At 34.6% G+C, this 24,076-nt stretch overlaps 2 protein-coding genes and 1 long non-coding RNA gene across 13 annotated transcripts in view; 2 read left to right on the top strand and 1 right to left on the bottom strand.

Annotated features, from left to right (window-relative positions):
• Positions 1 to 16,647, top strand: part of LOC105228216 (uncharacterized) — a 53,397-nt gene extending 36,750 nt beyond the window's left edge. For 4 of the 7 annotated variants that reach the window (XM_049449909.1, XM_049449908.1, XM_049449907.1 and 1 more), the window contains 6 exons: positions 483 to 1,346; positions 1,407 to 1,593; positions 2,102 to 2,267; positions 6,461 to 6,586; positions 10,275 to 10,419; positions 10,475 to 11,094. In XM_049449909.1, the coding sequence (XP_049305866.1) occupies positions 483 to 1,346; positions 1,407 to 1,593; positions 2,102 to 2,267; positions 6,461 to 6,586; positions 10,275 to 10,419; positions 10,475 to 10,745 (1,759 nt within the window). In that variant the 3' untranslated portion in view covers positions 10,746 to 11,094. Of the gene's footprint in view, positions 1 to 482; positions 1,347 to 1,406; positions 1,594 to 2,101; positions 2,268 to 5,764; positions 6,390 to 6,460; positions 6,587 to 9,557; positions 10,180 to 10,274; positions 10,420 to 10,474; positions 11,095 to 16,458 lie in introns of those variants that run through there. The other 3 variants (XM_049449913.1, XM_049449910.1, XM_049449914.1) reach the window with 3 other exon arrangements.
• LOC125776802 (uncharacterized) lies at positions 2,278 to 5,747 on the top strand. The gene is made up of 3 exons (XR_007421975.1): positions 2,278 to 3,271; positions 3,325 to 3,766; positions 3,827 to 5,747. It is a non-coding gene; the product is annotated as an uncharacterized LOC125776802 (long non-coding RNA).
• LOC105228205 (peroxidase) overlaps positions 11,251 to 24,076 on the bottom strand; it is a 105,282-nt gene continuing 92,456 nt past the window's right edge. For 4 of the 5 annotated variants that reach the window (XM_049449995.1, XM_049449996.1, XM_049449994.1 and 1 more), the window contains exons 4-10: positions 17,921 to 18,132; positions 17,109 to 17,853; positions 16,877 to 17,033; positions 15,958 to 16,128; positions 15,704 to 15,902; positions 11,695 to 11,800; positions 11,344 to 11,542 (exon numbers count right to left, since the gene is read on the bottom strand). In XM_049449995.1, the coding sequence (XP_049305952.1) occupies positions 11,422 to 11,542; positions 11,695 to 11,800; positions 15,704 to 15,902; positions 15,958 to 16,128; positions 16,877 to 17,033; positions 17,109 to 17,853; positions 17,921 to 18,132 (1,711 nt within the window). In that variant the 3' untranslated portion in view covers positions 11,344 to 11,421. Of the gene's footprint in view, positions 11,543 to 11,694; positions 11,801 to 15,703; positions 15,903 to 15,957; positions 16,129 to 16,876; positions 17,034 to 17,108; positions 17,854 to 17,920; positions 18,133 to 24,076 lie in introns of all 5 variants that reach the window. The other variant, XM_049449993.1, reaches the window with a different exon arrangement.

Below are 24,076 nucleotides of genomic sequence, written 5' to 3'. Positions count from 1 at the left end.
ACTACATTTTATTTTCGAAAAACAGCGTAGCCTTAAATGGTTTCTGACTACCAAGATGTCATAAAATGAATTATCACTGGCGGTGAGTCTTGGATCTATGCTTACGACCCGAAAATAGACGATCGATTTTTAGTTTTTGCACCATGATAATGTATTCTATTCTGTTAATCGCTCCGGGGAAACCATTTTGAGTCAAATGAAGACAATAAACGTGAATCTGTTTCGAGGATTGGAAAAAACGTTGACACAAGTATATTGAAAATATAATAAATTAAGAATTTTAAAACTATGAACAAAGTCTTACAATTATTTCTTATAGTCGTATGATCTATGTATTATGTACATGTTAAATCAGTGAAGCTAGCTTGGCTCGAGAGGTCAAGACATGGGCATAACTGCTCTAAACAAGAATTCCATCTTATATTTTTGTGAATGAAATCGAAAATTTGGTCTTTATAACATTTGTATATGTTTTTTTTAAGGAAGCTGATGTCAGCAGAAGACATTTTGAAAAATATAGAGGAAAGCGTGGACATTGAAAACTCTGAGTTCGGTTTTCTGATGAATTTATTGCGAGTTAAACCAAATTACAACAAATTGCACAATATGCAATATTCCACATTGGTTGTAACGGCCTTTCGTTTAACGATGTTTATATTCAGAAAAGCCAACTTGATTCTTAGATTTTATAAAAAACTTCGAACACCGGATACACATAAAATGGTTCTAGTTGGTGTCATATTGATGCGTCTCTTTTGTCATTTGCTTTTGAACACTTTCGACTTCGAATATTTAATTTCGTTGGTGGGAAAAAAACAGACATATAAAACAGTTTACGATGAAATAGCAGAATGGACAAAACTTATAACTCCAGTTCGACCGGAGGATAGTGAAAATAAACTCGAATGTTACAATTTAACCAAAGCTGAAATTTTAGAGAGTTCAACGCGAAATTTAGAAATTTCAGAGGAACAAGAAAAATATATGAGCAATTTTACACCACTTAAACACACACAATTATGTAATCCGATAGAACGTCCCCTTTCTATATTTAAGGATAAATTAGTGGAACTATATTTTAGTCCAAGTGACACCCAATTTATAATGTACGGCTATATGGCTGAAATTACAACTTCTCACAAAGCCATGAGTGCATCGATAGCGAAAATGCCGAGTATGGAACGCCTAAAGTTCGTACGATCATTTGTGATTAATTTCCACACACACTTCTTGAATTACTTTTTACGGTTAGGAGTAAGCTTCAGTCATGTGCGCCAGATATTATCACAGCATTGTCCTACTCTGCGTAAATTCAAACATTCGTGTGATCCTAATGTAAAAGTTGTGTAAGTATATGCGTTGTTTTTAATATATAATTAAACTATTTATTACAAATCTCTCTTTAGTGTACTTGATAACGGGATGTTAATGGGCATAGCTTTGCGAGATATAAAAAAAGGAGAAGAGTTAGTGGTTTCCTTTAAAGCAAATTGCATTCGGCATACACGTACGGAGAGAACTACATTTTTGAAACATATAAATATCCAATGCCAGTGTAAAGCCTGTCAAATTCCTGTGGAAAAAGAGCTAATTGTAAGGTTCTTTAATGTATGTCATTTATATGTATTTAAAATATGAAATATTGCCGTATAATACAATATTATAGTAGAAAAACATTTGCAACGAAACAATAAGAAGTACGACAAAATTTTGTTCACTTTGACTCTGACAAATTTCTTTAAATGAGAGGTAGTGTAGTTGTATTGTTGGATTGAAAATTTAAAAACATAATTGTTTGCTTTTACAAAATGCATCACATACGCTGTCAGCTGTTCTCCAATATATTTGGGTTTATTTTTACTACTGCAACAATAACTGCAACACCTAAAGTATATTATTCAGTTTTTTTTGTTTTGTTACTCTAATTATGAAACAGTTAAACTCAAGTTTCAATATTATTCTCTTTTTCTATAAATAGTTATTATTTGTCTTTCCTTTTAGTATGAAAATACAATGTAATTTTAATCAGGTACAATTTCAACAACAAAAACAGTATTAATTATGCAAAAAACACTGAATAGAGATAAATTCATTATTTTAGAATATTCGACAAGGAATTTACTGCGATGTCTGTTGTGGACACATTATAACTGCAAGTGAAGTAAAATGTTCGCAATGTGGAAAAAATTTCAACATACTCCTACTAAAATATCGAAAAGAGGTTACAATGATGGAAAATAATATTGCACGCCTTACGAATCCTGAAAGTATGTATTAATTAATACACATACATATCTATAATATTGTATATTCTTGTATTGTTAACAAATGAAATAGTTTATGTAATTTACAAAGTATTATGCCGAAGACTTCTGTTTTAAAGACACATTTCTTAATTTTTGCATATGTCTTAACTTGATTGCTGTGTACTCTTCACTCTCAAGGAATTTATCTCCAATCAGGCTAAGTGGGTCTCCCATGAAAAAATTAACATGTGTTGAGATCAGTACACAACAATAGTTATATCTTCAACAAATGATAATGTCATCTCTAAATGTTAAATTACTTGATCAGTCAAAAATATTGCCTTAAATATGCCTGCTTCTAATAATAATAAAACATAATAATATATAATTTATAGGAAAAGTGTAGAAAGCAAGGTAAATGAAGAAGACATCTTGAGTGTTTATTTCTTGCAAACAAATTTACTGCCGCTGTCTTTCTAACTTTCCCAGCATTTCGAAAAAGGCCCAAAAATAATAATACCACTCGACGTTCGGAGCGCTTGAAGTGCACACCTGGTACTTTAAACTCGCTTTTTTTCAAAACACACTTTTTTAAACTGGCGGACATGATTTCGGTCGAACTACTCAACCGATTTGCTTAATCGTCCCTACTAAATTCATAATTTTTTATAGTTTATTGACAATGTTATGACAAAATTTATGCCCCTATTACGGGTTTCAACCCGACTTGGTCGAATTGAAGTTAAGGCAATTCAACTTCAGATCAACCAAACTCTATTTCGGTATTGCGAACTTCAACTAAGTTCAGTCGAAGTATGATTGGCGTTGCCAACCTAAGAAAGGGAAATTTGACAGATGGTGAGCGACAGTTGTCGCTCGCGAAAAAGTGAATAAACATTAAAATAAATAAATAGATATAAGTTTTGATTTATATTACAATGACGAAAATATTGTGGACAAAATTGATGTGCTACGTATACGAAAAAGCCTTCGTGATCAAATCCATTGGAGCTTCCAAATGCAAAGTAAGCCATAGTTTTTTCACAATTGAGTGGCTTTTTAATAATATTTGTTGCAGATTCATTAGTTATTTTTGATTAAATAAAGAAGCATTTTGTTTTTTACTGAATGAGATGAAGGAACATTTCCACAAACGTGTGCGAGGAATGGCCATACCTCCTATATTAAAATTATGTGCAACTCTACGTTTCCTTGCTGACGGTGGTTATCAAAAATGCAGTGGAAATGATTTTAACATTGGGTTGGCGCAACCTACGATATCTTTAGTAATTAAAGAGGTTCTAAATATAATTGAACAACGTATTTGTGCCCAATAAATTAAAATTCAAAAGACTGAGAAGGAGCAAAACGCTTAAAAAGTTTCATTTTATTCAAAAAGTGCTTTCCCGGGAGTAGTTGGTTGCATCGACGGGACTCATGTTCGCATAATTTCACCAAGAAAAGAAGTGCAACATCTTTATCTTAACAGAAAGGGCTACTACAGTTTAAACGTGATGATTGTATGTATAAAATCTGAATTATTTTAGAAACAAAATGGTATAATTTCTTAAAATTTTTAGCTTTATGATTATAAAATGTCTATTCGGTATGTGGATGCCAGGCATGCAGGCGCAAGTCATGACTCTTTTGTTTTCAATGTTAGCGATTTGAAAGTGCATTTACAGAACAACATACAGAATAATACTTGGATCTTGGGTTAGACTTTATCGTATTTATTGCTAAATAATTGGAGTAATGTAATTTCTTAGGTGACGCTGGCTATCCTCTGTACAAATTTTTAATGACGCCTTATCGCTTGGCGGAAGCTTCTTCACCCCAAGCACGCTACAATACAGTACACTCAAAGGCCCGGAATATTGTAGAGCGGACAATTGGTGTACTCAAGAGTAGATTTCAATATCTTTTATCTGTACGAGGTTTACATTACACTCCTGAAAAGGCTACGCAAATTGTGAATGCTGTTGCACAGTATTTGCCAACACTTTCAAGTGGGATCTCCGGAAGAAATACTATCTACTTTAAATATTACAATGACCAATGATGTTTTGGGCATAAAAAGAGAAGAAGAGGATACAGCTCGAATAATTTGCAATAATATTATGACTTCCCTCTAAACAATTAAGATATTAAATTTCATTTATTCTTTCTAATGTGCTATTTATTCAGGCATATATTTAAATTTTATTTAAATAAATTCATTCATTCAATAAGAATATCACTTCACTTTTTAATGTAAGCTTAAACTATGGTACAAAAATATAAAATATCACTTCATTCAAGAATAATTAAAAATAAAATAAAAAAATATTATTTCGTGTGTTAAATAACCAAAAAAAAAAATTAAAATCTTTGCGAAGATTTTAATTTAGCAATTTTGAGGCGCTGCACCTCAATTTTAAGTGCATGGAGTTCATGCGCCTCGTTTGCTTTCCTTTCGTATATCTCCATTTTCCTTTTTTTTTTATATCTAAAGCTTCTTTTTGGAGAGTATAAGATTTATGTACAGTTTTCTCCAACTGTTCAATTTTTTTTTTTTAATTTGCTGTTGCGTTTCAGCCTGGGTTGAAAGGAGTTGCAGCCTTTCCGACTCCATGCAATTGTTCGCCCTCCTTAACTGAACTCTCCTGGAAGGAGTCGGGCGTTCCTGCACAACTGGAGTGTAGGAGGTATATTCTCCACACCAAATGCTGGCCCACTTGGTGCAACTGCTTAATTGAATAAGCTGGGCTCAGCGACTGCTCCTGCGACGGTCCACCACCAGTCGCAAGGTAGTTATTCCTGTTGTTGGCAAATTTTTTCTTGAGATTTTCCTTATAGTGAATCCACACCTAATAAAAAATTAATATTTTTAATGTCATAACCATAACTTACTCGTCCCCATTCGTAGGCAGTTCTGCTTGGTGGCCCTAAACAATTTAACTGCAGTGCCACACTCTCCCACAATTCTTTGATTTTAAATTTATTGTTTCCAAATTGTGGCTTTCCTCTTCCTACTTCTAGAAACTTCTCCATTAACTCCACCAATTTTTCGAATTGCCCTTTTGTTGTAACTTTATTTTTTCTAAAAATTTATAAAAAATATGAATTAAAATTAATTTAACATTAATAAAAATAGTTATTTTACCCGTTCTCCATTTTTCTTTAATATTTTTTTGTATTTCACTGCACGAAGGAGTCGAAGTTTATTTATATACTAGTCAACCCCACTTGTACAGTGTTGAAAACCGCAATACCAAAAAAAGTTGAAGTTCGATCATACTTCAACGCAATTTTTTTTTGACGGATTGAGTTGAAGTTGGCAATACTGAATTTTTAAATTTCGACTGAAATGCAGTTGGGTTGAAAACCGCAATAGGGGCATTGTATTAAAAAAACATGGGGAAAATTAAAAAAAAAAAACGTCAATTACTTTCTTATTTATCAACATTTTTTCATGATTCTAGGACGATGAACATTCTTTATACTTTTTAATAATAAATTGGGTTTTTGTGTTTCAGATAATCCAAACATGACAAATCGTGTCCGCCAGTGAAAAAACGCATCTCATTCACCCAGGCATTTCTCCGACAGATGTCATCAAAAAAATCCGAAAAAATTGGTTTCTACACTCCACGATATACTTCATGATATGTGAAAAAAGTTGAAAATGCTGAAAATAAAGAGATTGTAGGAAATGTGGCAAACATATCTACTATTTCTAGAGATGCACTTTTTGACTGAAATTAAAATTTGAAGTGTGTTGCTCTCTTCTCTTCTCTCCTCTTCAGATATTTGGGCTTTAATTCGCTGTTCTCAAATACGTTTTTCCATAATATTCAAAAGCTCCTTAACTAACTATAGATATCGTAGAATCTTTCCCTCCGTTTTTACAAACTCTACTTCATCTACTTACGTAAAAAAAAATGCTTCCTTATTTAATGGAAAATAACGTATGAATCTTTTTAGCTTACTTAGTGAAAAACCCACGGATGGACTAAGGTTTGGGTAATATTTCCACCTTCGTGAGCAGTAATTGTGAAGTAAAGTTCGTAGCATAAAAAAATTGTTTGGCTGGCCCGAACCTGAATTTCTTTAACTTTAATTCAACCGAGTGATTTTGCAACCCGTAATAGGACTATAAACGATTTTTATATTTGTTTTCTCTAATAGAAAAATAATTAACTTTGATTATATGCCTTTATTATTTTTTTCAGCTGATAAGCGGAAACTGTATTTAGTAAATACAGTACTTTATCTGCGTATGAAAAATAACTTCGTACCTTCGAATGAAATACGTATTCAAGTGGAGCTGAGATATGCAAGGTACCTAGCGCTAAAAAGTACGTATAAATCAGTTTAAAGAAATATTTATTTGTTATTGAGAATTTGTTGGGATATACAATACACATAATTCCACTTAAAATTTTTTTATAATAACTAATACTGTAACATACATATACAAAAAAATTGGATATTTTATGAGCGACAAAACAATTAAAACTCTATCTGCTTGGCGATAAAACTGTAACAATGGATACGAATCGTTTAGTTTTCTTAATGTAGTGAGTTTAGTAAAGTTTAGTATAATCCAACTAGGATAGTTTATATCTCAATTAGGAAGGATTAGTGAAAAGCATTTTGAAAGATCATTTGGGACTGGGAAAAACGAACGGACGATTTGTTCCAAAATCACTCAATTATTACGAAAAACAGCGTCGCTTTAAGGCCTGTGAAACAATGCTTTCCGACTACCAGGATGTCGATGAGTCTTTGATCTATGCCTACGCCCCAAAAACAGACCATCAATCGGTTGAATATCGTGACAAAGGTGAGCTGAAAAACCACGTCAAAAGAGGGTAAACATCAAGGTTATGTTGACAGTTTTCTTCGATTGTCGATTAACAAGAAATACCTTTTGAATGTTATGCGTTATTTGCGCGCAGTTATTTTTAAAAAGAGGCCGGAATTATGGGCCGACAACTCTTGGTTTTGCACCACAATAATGCATTGATTCTTTGTGATTCGCAAATTTTTCATCAATATGATACCGCAACTACCGTTTCGAGGATTGGATTTTTGGGTGTATAGAGGTCAAGGGGAATACTTTAAGGGGGCGACATACATAAATTTTGAAGAATAAATTATAATTTTAAGCAAAATGCGGAATGCCGCGATAAATCAAACCTCAATATTGAATGTAAGATGCTGGAAAAAACGATTCATGATAAAAAAAAACCACAGGAAATATTAATGAACCACCCGCTTTAATGTTTATATCTCCCAAACCATTCAAGCTAAAATACCCAAATCAGTATCGACACTGTAAAAATGAAAGACCCCGCTTGATAACCCCGTCCACTCAAATTTTACTCCTGACTTCTCCTGACATAACTCGGGACACTCCGGGTGAATTTCAGTCAAATTCGATACATAACATTTTTCTGACATTCCTATGCTACAGGTCGAAAATGAGCGAACACTATTTTAATGTTTATTTGATTTTTTCACTTTCCAGTATATAAGTCGAAATTGGTTTCAAATATGTAAACCACAGCCCCAGTACCTATGGTTTACCGAAAATATTCGTCTGTGTGCGTGATGTACACTTGAAACTCAGAGATAAGCCCCCATACACCCAATACAAAGATTTTCAACCTTCCGGATGATTTTATAACCCATATTTCCCCCACTATGTAAGTTATCACAATGAAAATGAGAGAACGTATTTTACTGATAACAGTTCATATTTGTGTCTACAATGGATAAAATTAGGCGAAAACTTGACCCCTGTCGGTCAGTCTCTATATAACGAATTCCGATCCTCTGGTTAACGTTTTTCACATTACCTCAATATATTAAATTTAACCTCTTCAGCCGAGTTAATATCACATATCGCATTTGAAGATGTTTTCAATATAATTTACTCTGATTTGAAATGTAGTAAAAAACTAAGTCTAAGCTTGTGGCCTTCAATACTCGTATAAGTCAAATTGATTGTTTTTTTCGACAAATAATCGAAGCTGAATTCTTTCGCAACATTTAATATAAAGTTTTACAGGCACCTAATGGCGGTTACACCCGAACTTATCTTTTCCTTACTTGTTCTATTCTAATATAATCACGGAAAACGAATAATTTAAGATATATACCGGAAACGCCCCGAAATATTTGAATTTTTATATTTCGGGATTAGAGAACAAAAGCAAATATTAATGATTGAAAATCCCTTTTTTGTTTTTCAAAATATTGTGCATTAAGATCTATATACTTTTGCTGATACTGAACCAATGATCGAAGCTTTCTTGTGACACTGATTGAGATGTCTCCAAGACATGCTTTCCGAACGGTTGATGGTCTCTTCAGGTGTAAAAAAATGTTGCCTTTTTTCCTATGGAAAATAAAGAAAGTGTGGGCTTTACGGTGCATTACTCATCAAATCGAGGTTTTAAGTGCTCAAGAATGTAGTTGGATACGGGATGTGCAACAACTTGCGTTGAAGAGTGATCCCTCTTCGGTGGCTGGTTTTCGTACTTTATTGAAAGACAACTGGCAAAAAAAATAGTTGTGCACAATTCCGAATTTACTGATCTGCGTTTTTTCTAGTGATATGGTTGCGACCAATTTTTCAACAAAAAAACATTTGTTTAGAAGTGTTTCCTGCGTGAGTTGTTGAATTCGGCTCATTTAGAAACACCCGTACAGTCGACTGCTGTTTACTTTCGAACTTATACGTATAAACTCACCGTTCACCATCTGTCCCATTATCATGGACGTGTTTCGAAACACCGTTATCGTATTTTTGTCAACATTTCTCCCGACCAATCGACACGACACTTTTTTGTGCGATTGACAAATTGCATGGGATTCAATGTGAACAATGCCGATGCAACTAATACCTATCATACGATAGGTCTCATGACGATCTTGCAATATCAGTTTTTGCACAGCATCAATAGTTTCCGGAACAACAACTAATTTGGGCGACCTTCAAGAAATTCGTCTTGGAGTGATCTACGACCTCGATTGGTTTCACGTACCATTGATAAACACTGGTTCCTATAGAGCTTCATCGTCAATTATTTACTTAAGTTTATCGATGATATCGTCAAAATTTGTTAAAAATAATAGCGCGAAAATGTCCGCGATCTAATTCCATTTTTGTGCCGAGATGATTATTTTGGGTTACTACGAACCCAATTAAACATCCAAAATGTCTAACTTTACGATACAGTAATAATTTTTCAACTTAAACATACGAGGTGTGTTCAAAAAGTATCGCGAATCGTAACTGACAGTTTTCTTCGATTGCAGGGGCGTGGTGCATCATGAGTTCTTGCCACAGGGAAGAACGGTCAAAAAGGAATATTACCTGCAAGTTACGCGCAATTTGCGCCAAGCAATCCGCCAGAAACGCCCGGATTTGTGGAAGAACAAAAATTGGTTTTTGCACCATGAAAGGACGACGTTACGCTTCTCTTAACGAGATAAAGACGGCATCGAAGGAGGAGCTGAAGAAGATAAAAAAAATGATTTTTTGAAGTGCTTCGAAGATTGGAAAAACCATTGCCACAAGTGTATAATATCTCATGGGGATTACTTTGAAGGGGACAAAATATATATTCATGAATAAATAAATAATTTTTGAAAAAACACAAAATTCGCGATACTTTTTGAACACACCTCGTATGTAAAAGTATTGCGGATATCAAAATCACTAAAAAACTATCAAACTTTTGAAGGTTACTTTATTAAAAAATATAAGTTTGTATTCACATATTTAAATGTTTTGTTGGAACTTTCAATGGTTGAGTATCGTTTTATAGTAATAAAGTAAATAATAGAAATATATACATATATAGTACATATGTACATACATATATAAATATTATTTATATTTTCACGTTTGGAAGAGTATTTATGAGATTCTCAACGTAAAAAGTTATGTTTGAAAAATAATAATAATAAAGATTTTAAATATTTTTTTAGCATTATAATTTCCCAATTTAATCCTTTATTTTATTTATATAGATTTTGCTGAAAAATCATATCAAGTATTGTGCGAAATTAACAGGAATATTGCTCAGTATTACAACGAAGATATTCTTTGGTTTTCTTTTTATTCTGATATGCTTTTAGTAATAAAAATTATTATGTACTACAATGTGGATGAAAAGTGAGTTTTTTAATTAAATAATTTTTAAATTTATTGTAATCATGAAATCTGTTAGACTTAACCCAATATCTCTTTATTGTCTGCTGGAACTTTGTGAATTTGCATTATATATACTTAATGGGCAGCATGAGAACCTATGCCTTTTGAAAATAGATACTTTGGTACACACTGAAATATATGATGAGATAAAGATATTCAAGAAATGGAAGGTAACTCTTCAATATACTGCCTCCATAATTAATGTAGTACCTATTTCGGAAGAAAATAAGGACTTAGCAGACGACGCAGAAAATTTATCCCACTTAAACAAATCTAGTGATAATTAATAAATGCTTTCATAAAATGATAATATGATGTGATTTCTAAATGTCTTTGAATTTTAAATTTTTCATTTCACTTAGCCTTATTTCAAGTTTAGTGTAAATTCATGACACGCAATTTATGTAATGAAGTTAATTATTGTATCTTGAATAATGAACTACTGATGTTAGTATAACCGTAATTAGTTTAAATGTAAGGCTAATGTACTTGTGTCAATATTATAAAGAAACGACATGTGTCCATAATATTGTAATACTAATGTGATTATATTAGTCCTATAAATGATTCATAATATTTTTATGTACACACATAGCATTTATTTTTACCATATTTTACTGATTTACCCGTTTTTATATATATTTTATTTTGGTAACATTAATGGCCTTGGAGACAAGGAAATTTTGTAGGTTTATATTTTGTATATTTTCTGCTTTATATTCTTAAAAAATATTAATAATTTTTAATAATAATATTTTTTATGTATTTCATTTAAATTCTCTACACACATGCTTTATTCTATAAAAGAATATTTATTGTTGTATAACATACATACACATAATATATTAAAATTATTGAAAATGCTCATAATATAAAATAAGTAGATAAATTTTTCTATATATTGATATTGAATAATACTCTTCAAAGAATGTGCTTACACTTGGCCTAATACATTTTTTTTCATCATTTACCATAATGATATGGAATTGCATTTAAAGTATCACTTGTGGGCTCAAATGGTTTCTGATCAATCCACTTTGTCAAATCTACTTGAGGAATATCTGCGCATGGCATAACGGGGTTTCTGAAAAAAGATACAAGATTATATGTACATATATCTTAAGAAATTTAAAAAGCAAAACCTGAATAGTTAGTGTGATATGTTGTGAGAGTAAAATTGTGTTGAATAGAAATATATGTATGTATGTATGTATATAAAAATTATTCATTACTTACGATTTAGAAACGAGTATGAAAGCTTGTGGCTGCATTGATGCGATTTGATTTCCATTATCACACAATAAACGGGCTATGCTGGCTTTGCGAATTTCAGATAGTTGTTCTGTAAATACAATTTGCAATATTAGTGCTTCAATAATTTTCAGTATTTTATATTATTAAATAAATTAAGTTCTCAGACAAAAATGAAATTTAATTGAAATAAACACAATTTCTTTGCATTCAATTTTTATTTAATAATTATTGCATTCGAAATATTGTCGAAGCTAGAAGGGAAATAGTGACTGAGCATCTAGCAGATATATGAGCGCTTGGACAGAAAGCGAAAGCTTTGACGCGCGATTTCCCGGTTTTTCGTTTCTACGATTTTTCTTAATTGGCGGGCAGAATTAAAAAATTAAACGTCGTATGGAATTGGGGCAAAGTTTTTATCTTTGCATTAAATTATATTTTATTTGAAGTAAAAAAGTCAAGTTTGAACATACTTAAAAGAAAATAAAGTAAATTTTTTATTGTTCACTTCACTTGGTTTTTGACGACTTTTTTTTCCAATTTTTAAAAAATTGAAGGATTTTATACTTTTGGAATTTTCTTAGTTTAACAAGAATATCAGTTAGTTGTTAACATATATGAGTCTCCTTGAATTTTTTGTCTCGGATAGAAATTGCGACCTGCATCCTGCCCGCCGTCCCCCAAATCCACTTGCGAGATGCATCGCGCAATTGCTTCCCAAAGGCAGAATACAGAAGATTTCGTATCCAAAAAATTTTCGGGTGATGTTTAAATATATATCTATAAACCCTAGAAATTTCGCTTTAATCAATTATTTCTTTCCTTCCCAAAAAAAAGACGATTTTTGAAGCCTCTAAAGCAGGCTCTCCCCTTAATAAATGAGTTATAATTTCTGGGGGCAAAAATTAGTAAGACTTTTTAATTTAAATTTAACGCGAAAACACATTCGTCGACATTTTTTTGGTTTGGTATTGTTTTTTTTTGGTTGGTATTAAACCGTGTTAAGACCGCCACTTAATTTTTTGATTTGATGAATCTAATTTCCCCTGAAAATTGACTTAACAAATGAAAAAATTCATCCATTATTTCTATTATATGGAAAATATTTAAAAAAAAGACGGCTTTTATAATAAAATACTATATAACAATGTTTTATTTTAATTAATATGAAGCGATGATAATTCTTGTTTGACAAAATTACTGTTTTATCATCTGTCTAACTGCAATGAAAACGGGCTTGATCAGTGAAGAGATTAAATGTAATCTAATCACTTAAAATTTTTGGTGGGAATGTCATTGACATCTGTGGCAAATGTCACATCTATAGTCCAGTCATTATAGTAAGTTCACCTCGGAATTCGATATACCCATTCATATGTCTGTAAATATTTGTATATTGGTATTTACAGACATATAAAGGGGTATATCGAAGAATCGAAGATTAATAGTCAGATATCTAACTGCCATCGTTGAAATATTGAAAGGAACTATTTTTAAAGATAATTTGGGCATAAGAAGTGGAAGCACGTTTTGTTCCAAGATCACTACATTTTTTTTCGAAAACAGCGTTAAAGTCTGAAACCAGGATGTCTCGAAACGTATTATTACTGGCGGTGAGTTTTCTATCTATGCTTAGGACCCGGAAATAGACGATCAATCAGCCGAATATCGTGGCAAAGCTGAAGCCGAAACAACCACATCAAAAATTAAGGATTTGTTGATAGTTTTCTGACCGTCCAAACTGTCAACAAAGAATACTTTACAGTGCTATACGTCGCTTGCGCGCAAGTATTCAAACAATGTCGTAGCGCAATTCGCCTGATTTAGTTCTGTGTGATTTCTGGCTATTCAACAAACCCAAACATTCGCTCCGGGGAAACTGTTTTGAGTCAATTGAAGATATTAAACGTAAATAGCTACGCGCATTGAAGACTATTTTGCAAATTGACTGTAACAACTGTTTCGAGGATTGGAAAAACGTTGGGACAAGTGTATTGAGGTCAAGGCTGATGACATTGATTTTGAAGAATAAATTAGGAGTTTGAAAATTATGAACAAAGTCTTACTATTTTTTGCCAATAGTCTATAAACGTAAATTAGCATACGAGCTGTCCCGATTCACTATTTTTAGGAGGCAGTGAGTTATAGGCAGTTTTTTCTGGAATTTATGTAATAGGTCTAGATGCCAGACAAAGCTGCAAAACATTATTTACCATTTTTCATGTCATCAGTTATAAAGTATTAAAATTTTCTGAAGCTAAACTGGTGATTCGGGAAAAGTTATTTCTGCTCCAGCAGAGGCAAAAGTTTGAGTAATTATTTTCAGCTCCAAACAAATGGAAGTACATACATACATATGTGTCTTGAGTTAAAACCTTTCGAAATAACTAAATCAAGAACATCTGGAATTTTCGTGAGGTCAGATGGTCAATAAGCTGCCTCGCTAGCCGAATGACATGTCAAATCTTTGAGTCGAGATTTTGAAATATGATCGATCATTAAATTGGGCTTCAGCCCAATGCTTGTTGGCTTTAATACGAGTATATGTAAAGCTTTACCTCGACTCTACTTTTGCGTAGACCGTTAGCCGTCCAAATGGTAATTTTAATCTTTGCATTTGTTGATTGAAATCGTGAGTTGAGCAATGAATTGCGTAAATTGAGCTGTCATTTGCCTGACTATGCATGCATTTGTTGCTTTTTTTTGTTGCACTTTTTTCATTATTGACTCTTCATGGATGATTAGTATGGTAACATGTTGGGGAGAGTTACCTGACTGAACTTGAGATGCATTGTGTAAGAAACTAGCAAAAGTTTTAACAGAAACAATCGTTGAGCACAGCAGGCGCCCTCACTTAATTTAGCGCAGCCAGGTGTTTGGTGGTTTTTACCACACTTAACATAATTAAAAGGTTTGTTGCAGAATCTCTGCGTGTGTCCGAACTCTTTGCAGCTGTTGACACTGGACTAAGTCATTAAATTTCCTTGAATTTCGAAACTTATAACTGTATTCTTGTTGTTGGTAATGTGCTCCATTAAATAATGTTAAACTACATATGTGTCCTAGCTCGATGTTGATATTTTCTACAAGAGTTACGTAATGTAGACCCTTTAGTATATTATTATAGGCACGCTGCTCTTTCATCTGATATGTCTGAAATTTTACTTTAACATCAGAAAGTGCTCTGACTAATTTTTATCGGTCTCTAGAAACCCTGTACCGGTAGTTGAATATGTAAATGTTTTACTATCTTCTCTTCTACCTTTTAACAGCTTCTATGTAAGTATAATAATCGTTGTATGGTGAACATAGTTTACTGGCATTCCCATCAATTAAACAGTGACTTATTTGCATTTCTACTAGAGTTTTTATATCATTCCTTTTAAGTTTTACTAGTCGATATGCGCGGCCTTGTATTCGCTTTTTCATTCATTCCACTATTGCCTGCTTGTTGCGAAAGTCTGGAATTGACTCCACCGATACTCGTTAGGCAAGAGCCTTACCTAACCGTCTCTGTCTGTCTTGTCATTTCCATGGTGTTTTTGATGTCAGTATATCATGGGATGTTGATGATGAGTTATTTTTTCACAAAAATAAACATTTTTCACATATTTTTTGACTTTGAAAGTTGGACTTTGCTATTGGTTTTAGGGTTGGAGTTTCCCTATTCTTATGAACATAGTTAGTTGTCAGTAATCAATCTATGATTATTTTGCACAAAAAAAGCAAAAGTATATGTATTTTCTATTTATAAGATTTCTCACAACAAAAATTTACATATTCGAAAAAAAGTTTAATTAATATACAAATTTGTATATATTCTATAATAGACTTATACAAGTTTTTTTTGGAACTTGAGACTTTTATATTTTTGATTTTCGTGGTTGACTTTTTAAATTGAAATCAAACAAACTAACTACATAGATAACATATTATATTAAATAAAGTTAAATTTATTTTATATGGCATTATCATAATAAAAAAAAAATATTACCTTCAGTAAAACCAGTTAATGAGTCACCATTTTCGTACCAGAAACGATCACCAACACGTGTACGATAGAATTGTTCTGTAAGAATGCAAAGGAATGTAGGACCAGCAAGTGCGCCAGCCACATGAGCCTCCACAGCTCCTCCCACCGTCAGATCTACATCCTCGTGGCTTGCGTACAAGGTTTTCATTTTTTCAATAACCTGCAAAGTAAGAAACTAAATTTTATTCTATTTGCTTTTAACGACGTATGCATACATCGAGTTCAATAAGATCGCTGTAATCCTCCCATCTATTTGCTCTCTTTACTCCACAAAATTCTCTTAAATCGTTGTAAGACGCCAATCCATGGTCCCGATTTCGCTGGATATCAATTGCTCTCAAATCACTTCCGAAAGGCATGTTGCGTCTCAATAAAAAGTGCTTTATCTGAGAATATAAAAACAATTAGGAATTACTTTGATTGCTAACCATTTGACGGCAATTTACTTATTACTAAGTGAAATTATTTTTAAACTTTATTTAAACACACATAATTAGATTATCGTTTAAAGACAAACAATATTTTTGACAATTCGTTTTTGTCAGTTGGAAACAACGAGGAAGTTTAGCCTTTTGCTTTAAAATAGGCATCAGTCTCAGAGATTTTTTTTCTTCATTAAGGTCTGAGAAAAGTAACATATAGACGCCAAATTTTGGTTTATTAAGAATGAACAGCTCCAAACACTTTTCAAAATCATAAATTTTTTCTCATTTTAGTGATCACTTTCAACCGATATACGGTCTAAACGGCAGCATAAAAAGGAACGTTTTAAACTATCGGTTCTGATATAGAAGATATAAAAGTTGACCAAAATGTAACCATTTAACATTCACATTATCTGCAAACAAAATTTCAACAGAACAAATTTACGACTTCTCTTTAAATAAAATTCTAGTGTTTTCTCTTAACTTTCTTCGTTTGCAAATTTCTTGGATATCAGAAAAACAATATGAAAAGAATATTTAAACATCATGAAATTAAAAAAAAACTTAAAATTACATGCATTGTTAACAAAAAAAAAATTTTGCTTTCAAATATTTTAAAATACTTAATTCAATACAAATAATAAATTGCCATTTGTTAAAAATGACTTACAAACCACTTATTCGAAATCTAAACTAAATTAGTACATACCTCTCTGTCGAAATTGATGTCGGTAAGCTCCTCGGGTTGTGTTGAATGGCCTCGGGTTAATGAGTCAAAATTGTCGCCAACCTCAATTATGGATGGGCGGTTCATCCAATCGCTTAAGCGAAGTGATCCCAAAACTGATCGCAATTCAGAAACCAAACTAAAATTGATATATTTTATACGAGTTATGCATATACAATATATAGGTATATATAAACCAAAAAATTTTACTTACTCAAGACGACCTTCTATTTGTGAATGGAAATATCTAAAAGCTGCAGTCGCATGTTCATTCAAGACTGATGGATCAATTGCGCTATCAAAATCGTTAATGAAATTTTTGGTTGAGGTTTTGTAAATTAGTTTGTTTTTTAACATATTTTCTGATCCAAGGAATATGGGCAACCACTCGTAGTAACTAATATGTTGGTATTGGGCAATATTTATTTTGCGTGCCTCTTGGAATAGTGTGCGATCATTGTAATGAGGATTAAGTTTAGCCAGTACATCGGCAATGCGATTGTGTTCTCTGAGTAAAATAGTATGTAAAATGGCCAAACCAGGATTTTGATTTACACGAATGTCACCAGCTTGATAACAGACCTCCCCTGGTGGAGCAGCATCACAATCGATAGAAGCATTTCGAGAAGGGGGTAAGTATTCTGCACCATTCCTTTGATCAACTGACATGCGACCGCCTTGAAAAGCCCGTATCTCACTATTTTGTTGTATAGAATTTCCATAAACTAATGAGAGATCAGCATATGATGTCACAGCAGTCAACTGTTCTGCTGGGCCTTGTTCATATAGGCATTTAATGTCACGATCTGTTAGTGTTCGCACGAAGTCCAGACACTCAGTTCCTACTTGAGAGTATGCGGGATCATTGGGCGGCACAATTATAGGATAGCATGTTGTGGGAGCTTCATTCGATGCTATTAAACGACCATCGTCAGTACAGCAGCGAGTTGGATGTTTTCCTGTAGGAAAAGATAACAATGTTTAAAAGTGGTAAAATTAAGAATTTTCCTCCACAAGATTGCTTACTGGCTTGCGTTCCTCCTGCCTGCATACTCATATCGTGTGTCATTATCTGACCCCATTGCATATTGATTAAAGTAAATTGCGGGTCTGGAACGTCCATCTCACCGAAGACAACAAGTGAAATGAGTCTAGCATTTGGCAGATCATCTCCAGTTAATGTGCGCGTTGGTGATGAAATTCCATCTCCGTATTTCGGTGCTAAAAGGCGTCCGTACCTAAAATATTGAGAGGTGTTCTAGTGGTAAAAATCAGCTATATTTTTGACTCATGTAACTGTCATTTCAATCTCATTAACATTTAAAATTATCAAAACTCACCCAGTTAAGAATATGTTGCATCAAATTTGACCGGAAAGTAATAGGATTGATTTTCTTCCGTCGTGTCTTTACTTGCGACTGTGCGCGCACCGAGTGGATTCGATAGAGGGCGTTCCTAGCTAAAGAACGAGCGGCTGGTCAGTTGTCTCCGAGCACTTGGAATGTCTGGTGCCACCTCAGATTTACCGAATTTCACACAGAATTTTCGGCTTGCTCGACTCACAGAAACAAGTCGCGCAAAAATGTTGGACTTGACTCTCCAAGTGCTCGGAGACAACTGGTCAGCCGCTCGTTCTTTAGCTGGGAACGCCCTCTACCGAATCCAGTCGGTGCGCGCACGCTCCGAAGTACAGACGCGACAGAAGAAAATCAGTCCTATTACTTTCCATATAAACCATGTATTTTCCAATAAGCCCTGTCAATAGTACCCCGTGTAAGAGTTTACCTACCTTTTAGGGTCGGAAATGAACTAGTGCATTAACGGAAAACAAAATATTTTGAAAACTATCCCGGAAATTTACTTTAACAGCTATTTCGAGGATTGGACTTTGGCGCAAATGTATTGAGACCTAGGGAGATTACTTTGAGAGAAACGACATAGTTTTGAAGAATAATTTAAGAATTTTAATATTATGACCAAAGTCTTACTATTTTTTGCTCATCGTAAGTAGTATATTGTTAATATGATTCGGTGGATGGAACCATGTGTAGAAGTTCAGGCAAGTGAAGAAAGTTCTCTAAGCGCCATCCATTTGGGAGTGGTCATAAACAATTCTTTTACATATCGCTCAAGCTGCTCACGACCAAGTATGCTCGGGGTAGCAAAAAAACATTTGTTTGAAGGTGAGCTAAAGTGAGAAGGCGAACCATCCCTCCCCAGGGTTGTGCGCTAGGTTTGGGACCCGCCATGTAAAAACCTCAATGAAACCTAAACATCATATGATTTGAGGGCATGCACCTAAAATTTCCGGTCCTTAATTAGGAAAGTGCCCCTGCCCAGCTGGTTGATGTCCTAAAAATAAATGCTGACATCACCGCCGTCCAAGAAGTGCAATGGACGGAACAAGGACAGAGACGAGTAGGTCCTTGTTGAATTTATTACAGTAGCCATATATAGGAGCAAAAATTCGGTGCGGGAGAGAGACTCTGTCGCCGAGTACTCAGACTAACCACGGTGGATGAACGTCTAGCCACAATCCGTCGGAAAAAAAGGACCATGTGACCTAAGATATATTTCATGAGCGCTTGATGTGTGCTTGGCGACTTTAACGCCAGGGTGGGCAAGGCAGGTATCTTTGGCAATACGGTAAATTCAGCCTCCACAAAGAAACATCCCCAAATGGGTTGAGGCTGATCGACTTCGCCGGGCGCGAAATATTGTTATCTGTAGTACTAGATTCCACCACAAGAAAATTCATCAAGCTACCTGGCTGTCTCAGTATGAAAAAGCCATGAATCAGATCGATCATGTTGTGATAAACAAAAGACACGTCCCCACAGTTTTAGATGTGCGTACGCTGTGAGGTCCTGACATCGCCTTGGACCACTCCCTTGCTGCAACCAAGATACGCACCCGCCTCTGTTCAGCAAAAAACCCACGTTAACAAACACAAGGAAGGTCCGATGCCAAGAATCTGCACTCACAACAGACAGGGGAACGATTTTCTACTCGACTTGCACTCCTGATCTCTGAGAGCACTCATCAGCAACTCGGTATAAGGAAACTGTGGGATGGCATTTCAAGCCCCCTACGTACAGCTGGAAACGAATTGGTTTTCGGAAAAGGCAAAAGAACAGCTGGTACGATGAAGAGTACCGTGTCGCAGCGGAGAACAAGCAGACTGCCTACCTCACAACGTTACAATCGGCCACAACCCGAAATCTGTGAGTACAAATAGCTTGACAAGCTGGCCGAAATGGATTATGCCATAAAATTCTACAAAATATGCGGCGACTAACGGAAAGTTTCAAAACCGGAGCATACTCTTGCAGAACCCCCTGCAGAGAAGTTATATTGGAAGAAGGCGTGATTGTGAACCGATTTCACCCATATTTTGTACATGTCATCAGGGTGTTAAGAAAATATTATATACCGAATTTCATTGAAATCGGTAGAGCAGTTCCTGAGATATGGTTTTTGGTCCATAAGTGGGCGACGCCACGCCCATTTTCAATTTTTAAAAAAAGCCTGGATGCAGCTTCTTTCTGCCATTTCCTCCGTAAAATTTAGTGTTTCTGACGTTTTTTGTTAGTCGGTTACCGCACTTTTAGTGATTTTCAACATAACCTTTGTATGGGAGGTGGACGTGGTTATTATCCGATTTCTTCCATTTTTGAACTGTATATGAAAATGCCTGAAGGAAACGACTCTGTAGAGTTTGGTTAACATAGCTATATTATTTTCCGAGATGTGTACAAAAAACTTAGTAGGGGGCGGAGCCACGCCCACTTTTCCAAAAAATATACGCCCAAGTATGCCCTCCCTAATGCGATCCTTTGTGCCCAATTTCACTTTAATATCTTTATTTATGGCTTAGTTATGATACTTTATAGGTTTTCGGTTTTCGCCATTTTGTGAGCGTGGCAGTGGGCCGATTTTGCCCATCTTCGAATTAACCTTCTTATGGAGCTAAGAAATATGTGTACCAAGTTTCATCATGATATCTCAATTTTTACTCAAGTTACAGCTTGCACGGACGGACGGACAGACAGACATCCGGATTTCAACTCTACTCGTCACCGTGATCACTTTGGTATATATAACCCTATATCTGACTCTTTTAGTTTTAGGACTTACAAACAACCGTTATGTGAACAAAACTATAATACTCTCCTTAGCAACTTTGTTGCGAGAGTATAATTATGGAGGGAATACTTCACCAGCCTGCTGAATGACAGAGAAAGCATATCACCTGGAGATGGTGAACCGAAGGATCAGACATTCCATTGCCCGACTATGAAAAAGTTCGAATATCAATTACCGCCTGAAGAACAACAAAGCGGTGGGAGAGATCTATTGCCGGCCGAGCTATTCAAATACGGCGAAGAATAACTAATAAGGAGCATGCATCAGCTTGTTTGTAGTATATGGTTGGACGAAAGCATGTCCAACGATTGGAATTTATGTGTGCCCTGCTCAGTACACAAAGTGGGATACCCCACAATTTGCGCCAACAACCGTGGGACAAGCCTTCTCAACATCGCATATAAGGTTCTAATGAGCGTACTGTGTGAAAAGTGAAAGCTCAACGTCAACAAAGTGATTCGATCTTATCAGTGCGGCTTTAGACTTGGGAAATCTGGTATCAACCAGATTTTCATCATGGGCCAAATACTGGAAAAGACTCATGAAAGGAAGATCGACACACACCACTTCTTCGCCGATTTTAAAGCCGCCTTCGACAGCACGAAGAGGAACTGCCTCTATGTCTGAACTTGGTATCCCCGCAAAATTAATTTGGCTGTGTAAACTGACGTTGAATAATACCAAAAACTCCGTCAGAATCGTGAAGGACCTCTCCGAGCCGTTCGATGCCAAAGGAGGTTTCAGACAAGGCTATCATGCGACTTCTTCAATTTACTGGTGGAGAAAATAATATAAGCTGCAGAGCTTAATCGAGTGTAAAGCCGCTGGCGTACACCAATGATATTAATATCATTGGCCTCAAACAAACAGTCGTCGCACACGTGCCTTGGCTCCCACGTCACTATTGACAGTCATAACTTCAAAGTCGTAGATAATTTCGTCTATCTTGGAACCAGTATTAATACCAACAACAATGTCAACCTCGAAATCCAAAGCAGAATGACTCTTGCCAACAGATGCTCCTTCGGACTGAATTGGGAATTGAGAAGTAAAGTCCTCTCGCGACGAACAAAGACCAAACCCTATAAGTCACTCATTATTGCTGTACAGTGCAGAGGTATGGAGGATGGCATCATCTGATGAATCGAAGTTACGACTTTTCGAGAGAAAGGTTCTGCGGAAGATTTATGGTCCTTTGGGCATTTGCTACGGGGAATATGGCATTCGATGGAACGATGAAATGAAGAAGATGAAGGATGAGGAGGAATTTCCAATTGACGAGAAACAATGAAAAGGAAGAACGATAGGCGCGTTGTTATAAACTCGGCTGTAACCGCAATGCGGTATTTGCGCCAATAAAGAAAAACAAGAATCGAGTCTCGCGCTCTTGTTATGGTATACATTACATACTATTATAATATAATATTCAATACTTAAAATATTATTTGTAAATGGCTTTTGAGTTATCGCTACTGAGTTCAAGGCCCAAGTAAGTAAAGGCTTTAACAGTTTTAACTATAGATACTGGTTTGTTTTTTTTTTTCTTTTTTTGTCATCATCATATATTTAGTTTCAACTTTGTTTACTTTGAAACCAATTTTGCCAGGTGTGGCCTCAGTATCAGCGAAAGTTTAGGATATATAATATAATAATACCCAACGATTACCCTCCTCCCACCAAACCGACGCGAGGGACGCGATCCGCAAACGAGCGGAATTAGCCGAGTCATAAAAGGCAAGTTTTAAGTGTTGCCACCAAAATTAAAAATTAGATTACACTAAGTTAATTATTTTTAAATGCTACTTGTTAAGAGTAGATAAAATATATTTTTAGTGGTAAAGAGTGAGTTTGTTAGATCAAATGTGCTGGAATGAGAATTGAAATCGTGACATATACGGCGGGATGGTTCGTTTAACTCTAAATTTGTTCCAGAAAATTTTAGAAGTAAAGGTCTAAACTGCCTGGTAGAGCGAACGGGAACGTTAAAATTAATATCAGATAAGAGAGATGAGCTACAGACTGACCCATTCATGAGTTTTACAAGAAATATTATACCAAGCATCTCCCTACGACTAGCGAGTGTCGGGAGATTTATAAGTTTTAAACGGTTAGTGTAAGGGGGAAGATTTAAACTGGAATGCCAATGTAAATGATTTAAGACAAAAAGTAAAAATTGTTTTTGAATGGACCCTAACTTCTCCGAATGGACTTAATAACTAGGGTTCCAAACCACAGATGCATGAAGATTAAAATTGAGTTGGGGATCCATAGTTACTCCCATAACAAAACTGAATACTTGCTCCAACTCAAAGTTTTGTATTACATACGTATGAAGTAGGGCCTATAGATCTACGTGAAAAGCACATCGTTTTAAATTTTTTAAGGTTCAGTGGCATATCATTTCTAACACACCAAGAAACTAGGTTGCTTAAGTCTGTTTGCAACTGACATCTTTCACTATTTAAAGCATATGATTTCAAAAGTTTCACATCGTCAGTATATAATAAAACACTTGAATACTTACAACAGATCATAAGTCATTAATAAAAAACAAGAACAGAATTGGACCAAGAGGAACGCCTGAGGAAACATTGATTATATCAGAAAAAGTATCGTTAACCGTGCGATTCTGTAACGTTAGACAGTCTCAAGTCTCTAAATTTGAGATTTTGAGTTAGAGACAATTTTTGAGACTTGAGACGATATTGCTATTCTGTAAGTGACTGTCACAAAATCTATTACATTTCATCATTCAGAGATGTTTTTTACACTTAATGAAAATAAATATGTCGATAACAAATATTAAATTTTCTATATCACACTCAAAAAGCACAATTACCAATAAAAATTAAAATATATGTTGACTTTGTTTCAGAATATTTACGAAATTTTTGTAAAATTGATTTATTTTTCGTCTATTCGTGTTTTAGTTGCTTAAAAGATATAAAGAAACGGCAATCGATTAATATCTATGATGATCTCTATTCAATATATTCAAAAGGGCAGACAAGAGCTCTTTTTAGTTTTGTGACCTGC

This window comes from Bactrocera dorsalis, chromosome 2, assembly GCF_023373825.1.
Source record: "Bactrocera dorsalis isolate Fly_Bdor chromosome 2, ASM2337382v1, whole genome shotgun sequence".
Classification (NCBI taxonomy): domain Eukaryota; kingdom Metazoa; phylum Arthropoda; class Insecta; order Diptera; family Tephritidae; genus Bactrocera; species Bactrocera dorsalis.
Note: the sequence above shows the minus strand (reverse complement) of the source record. Positions and strands in the feature narration are given on the sequence as shown.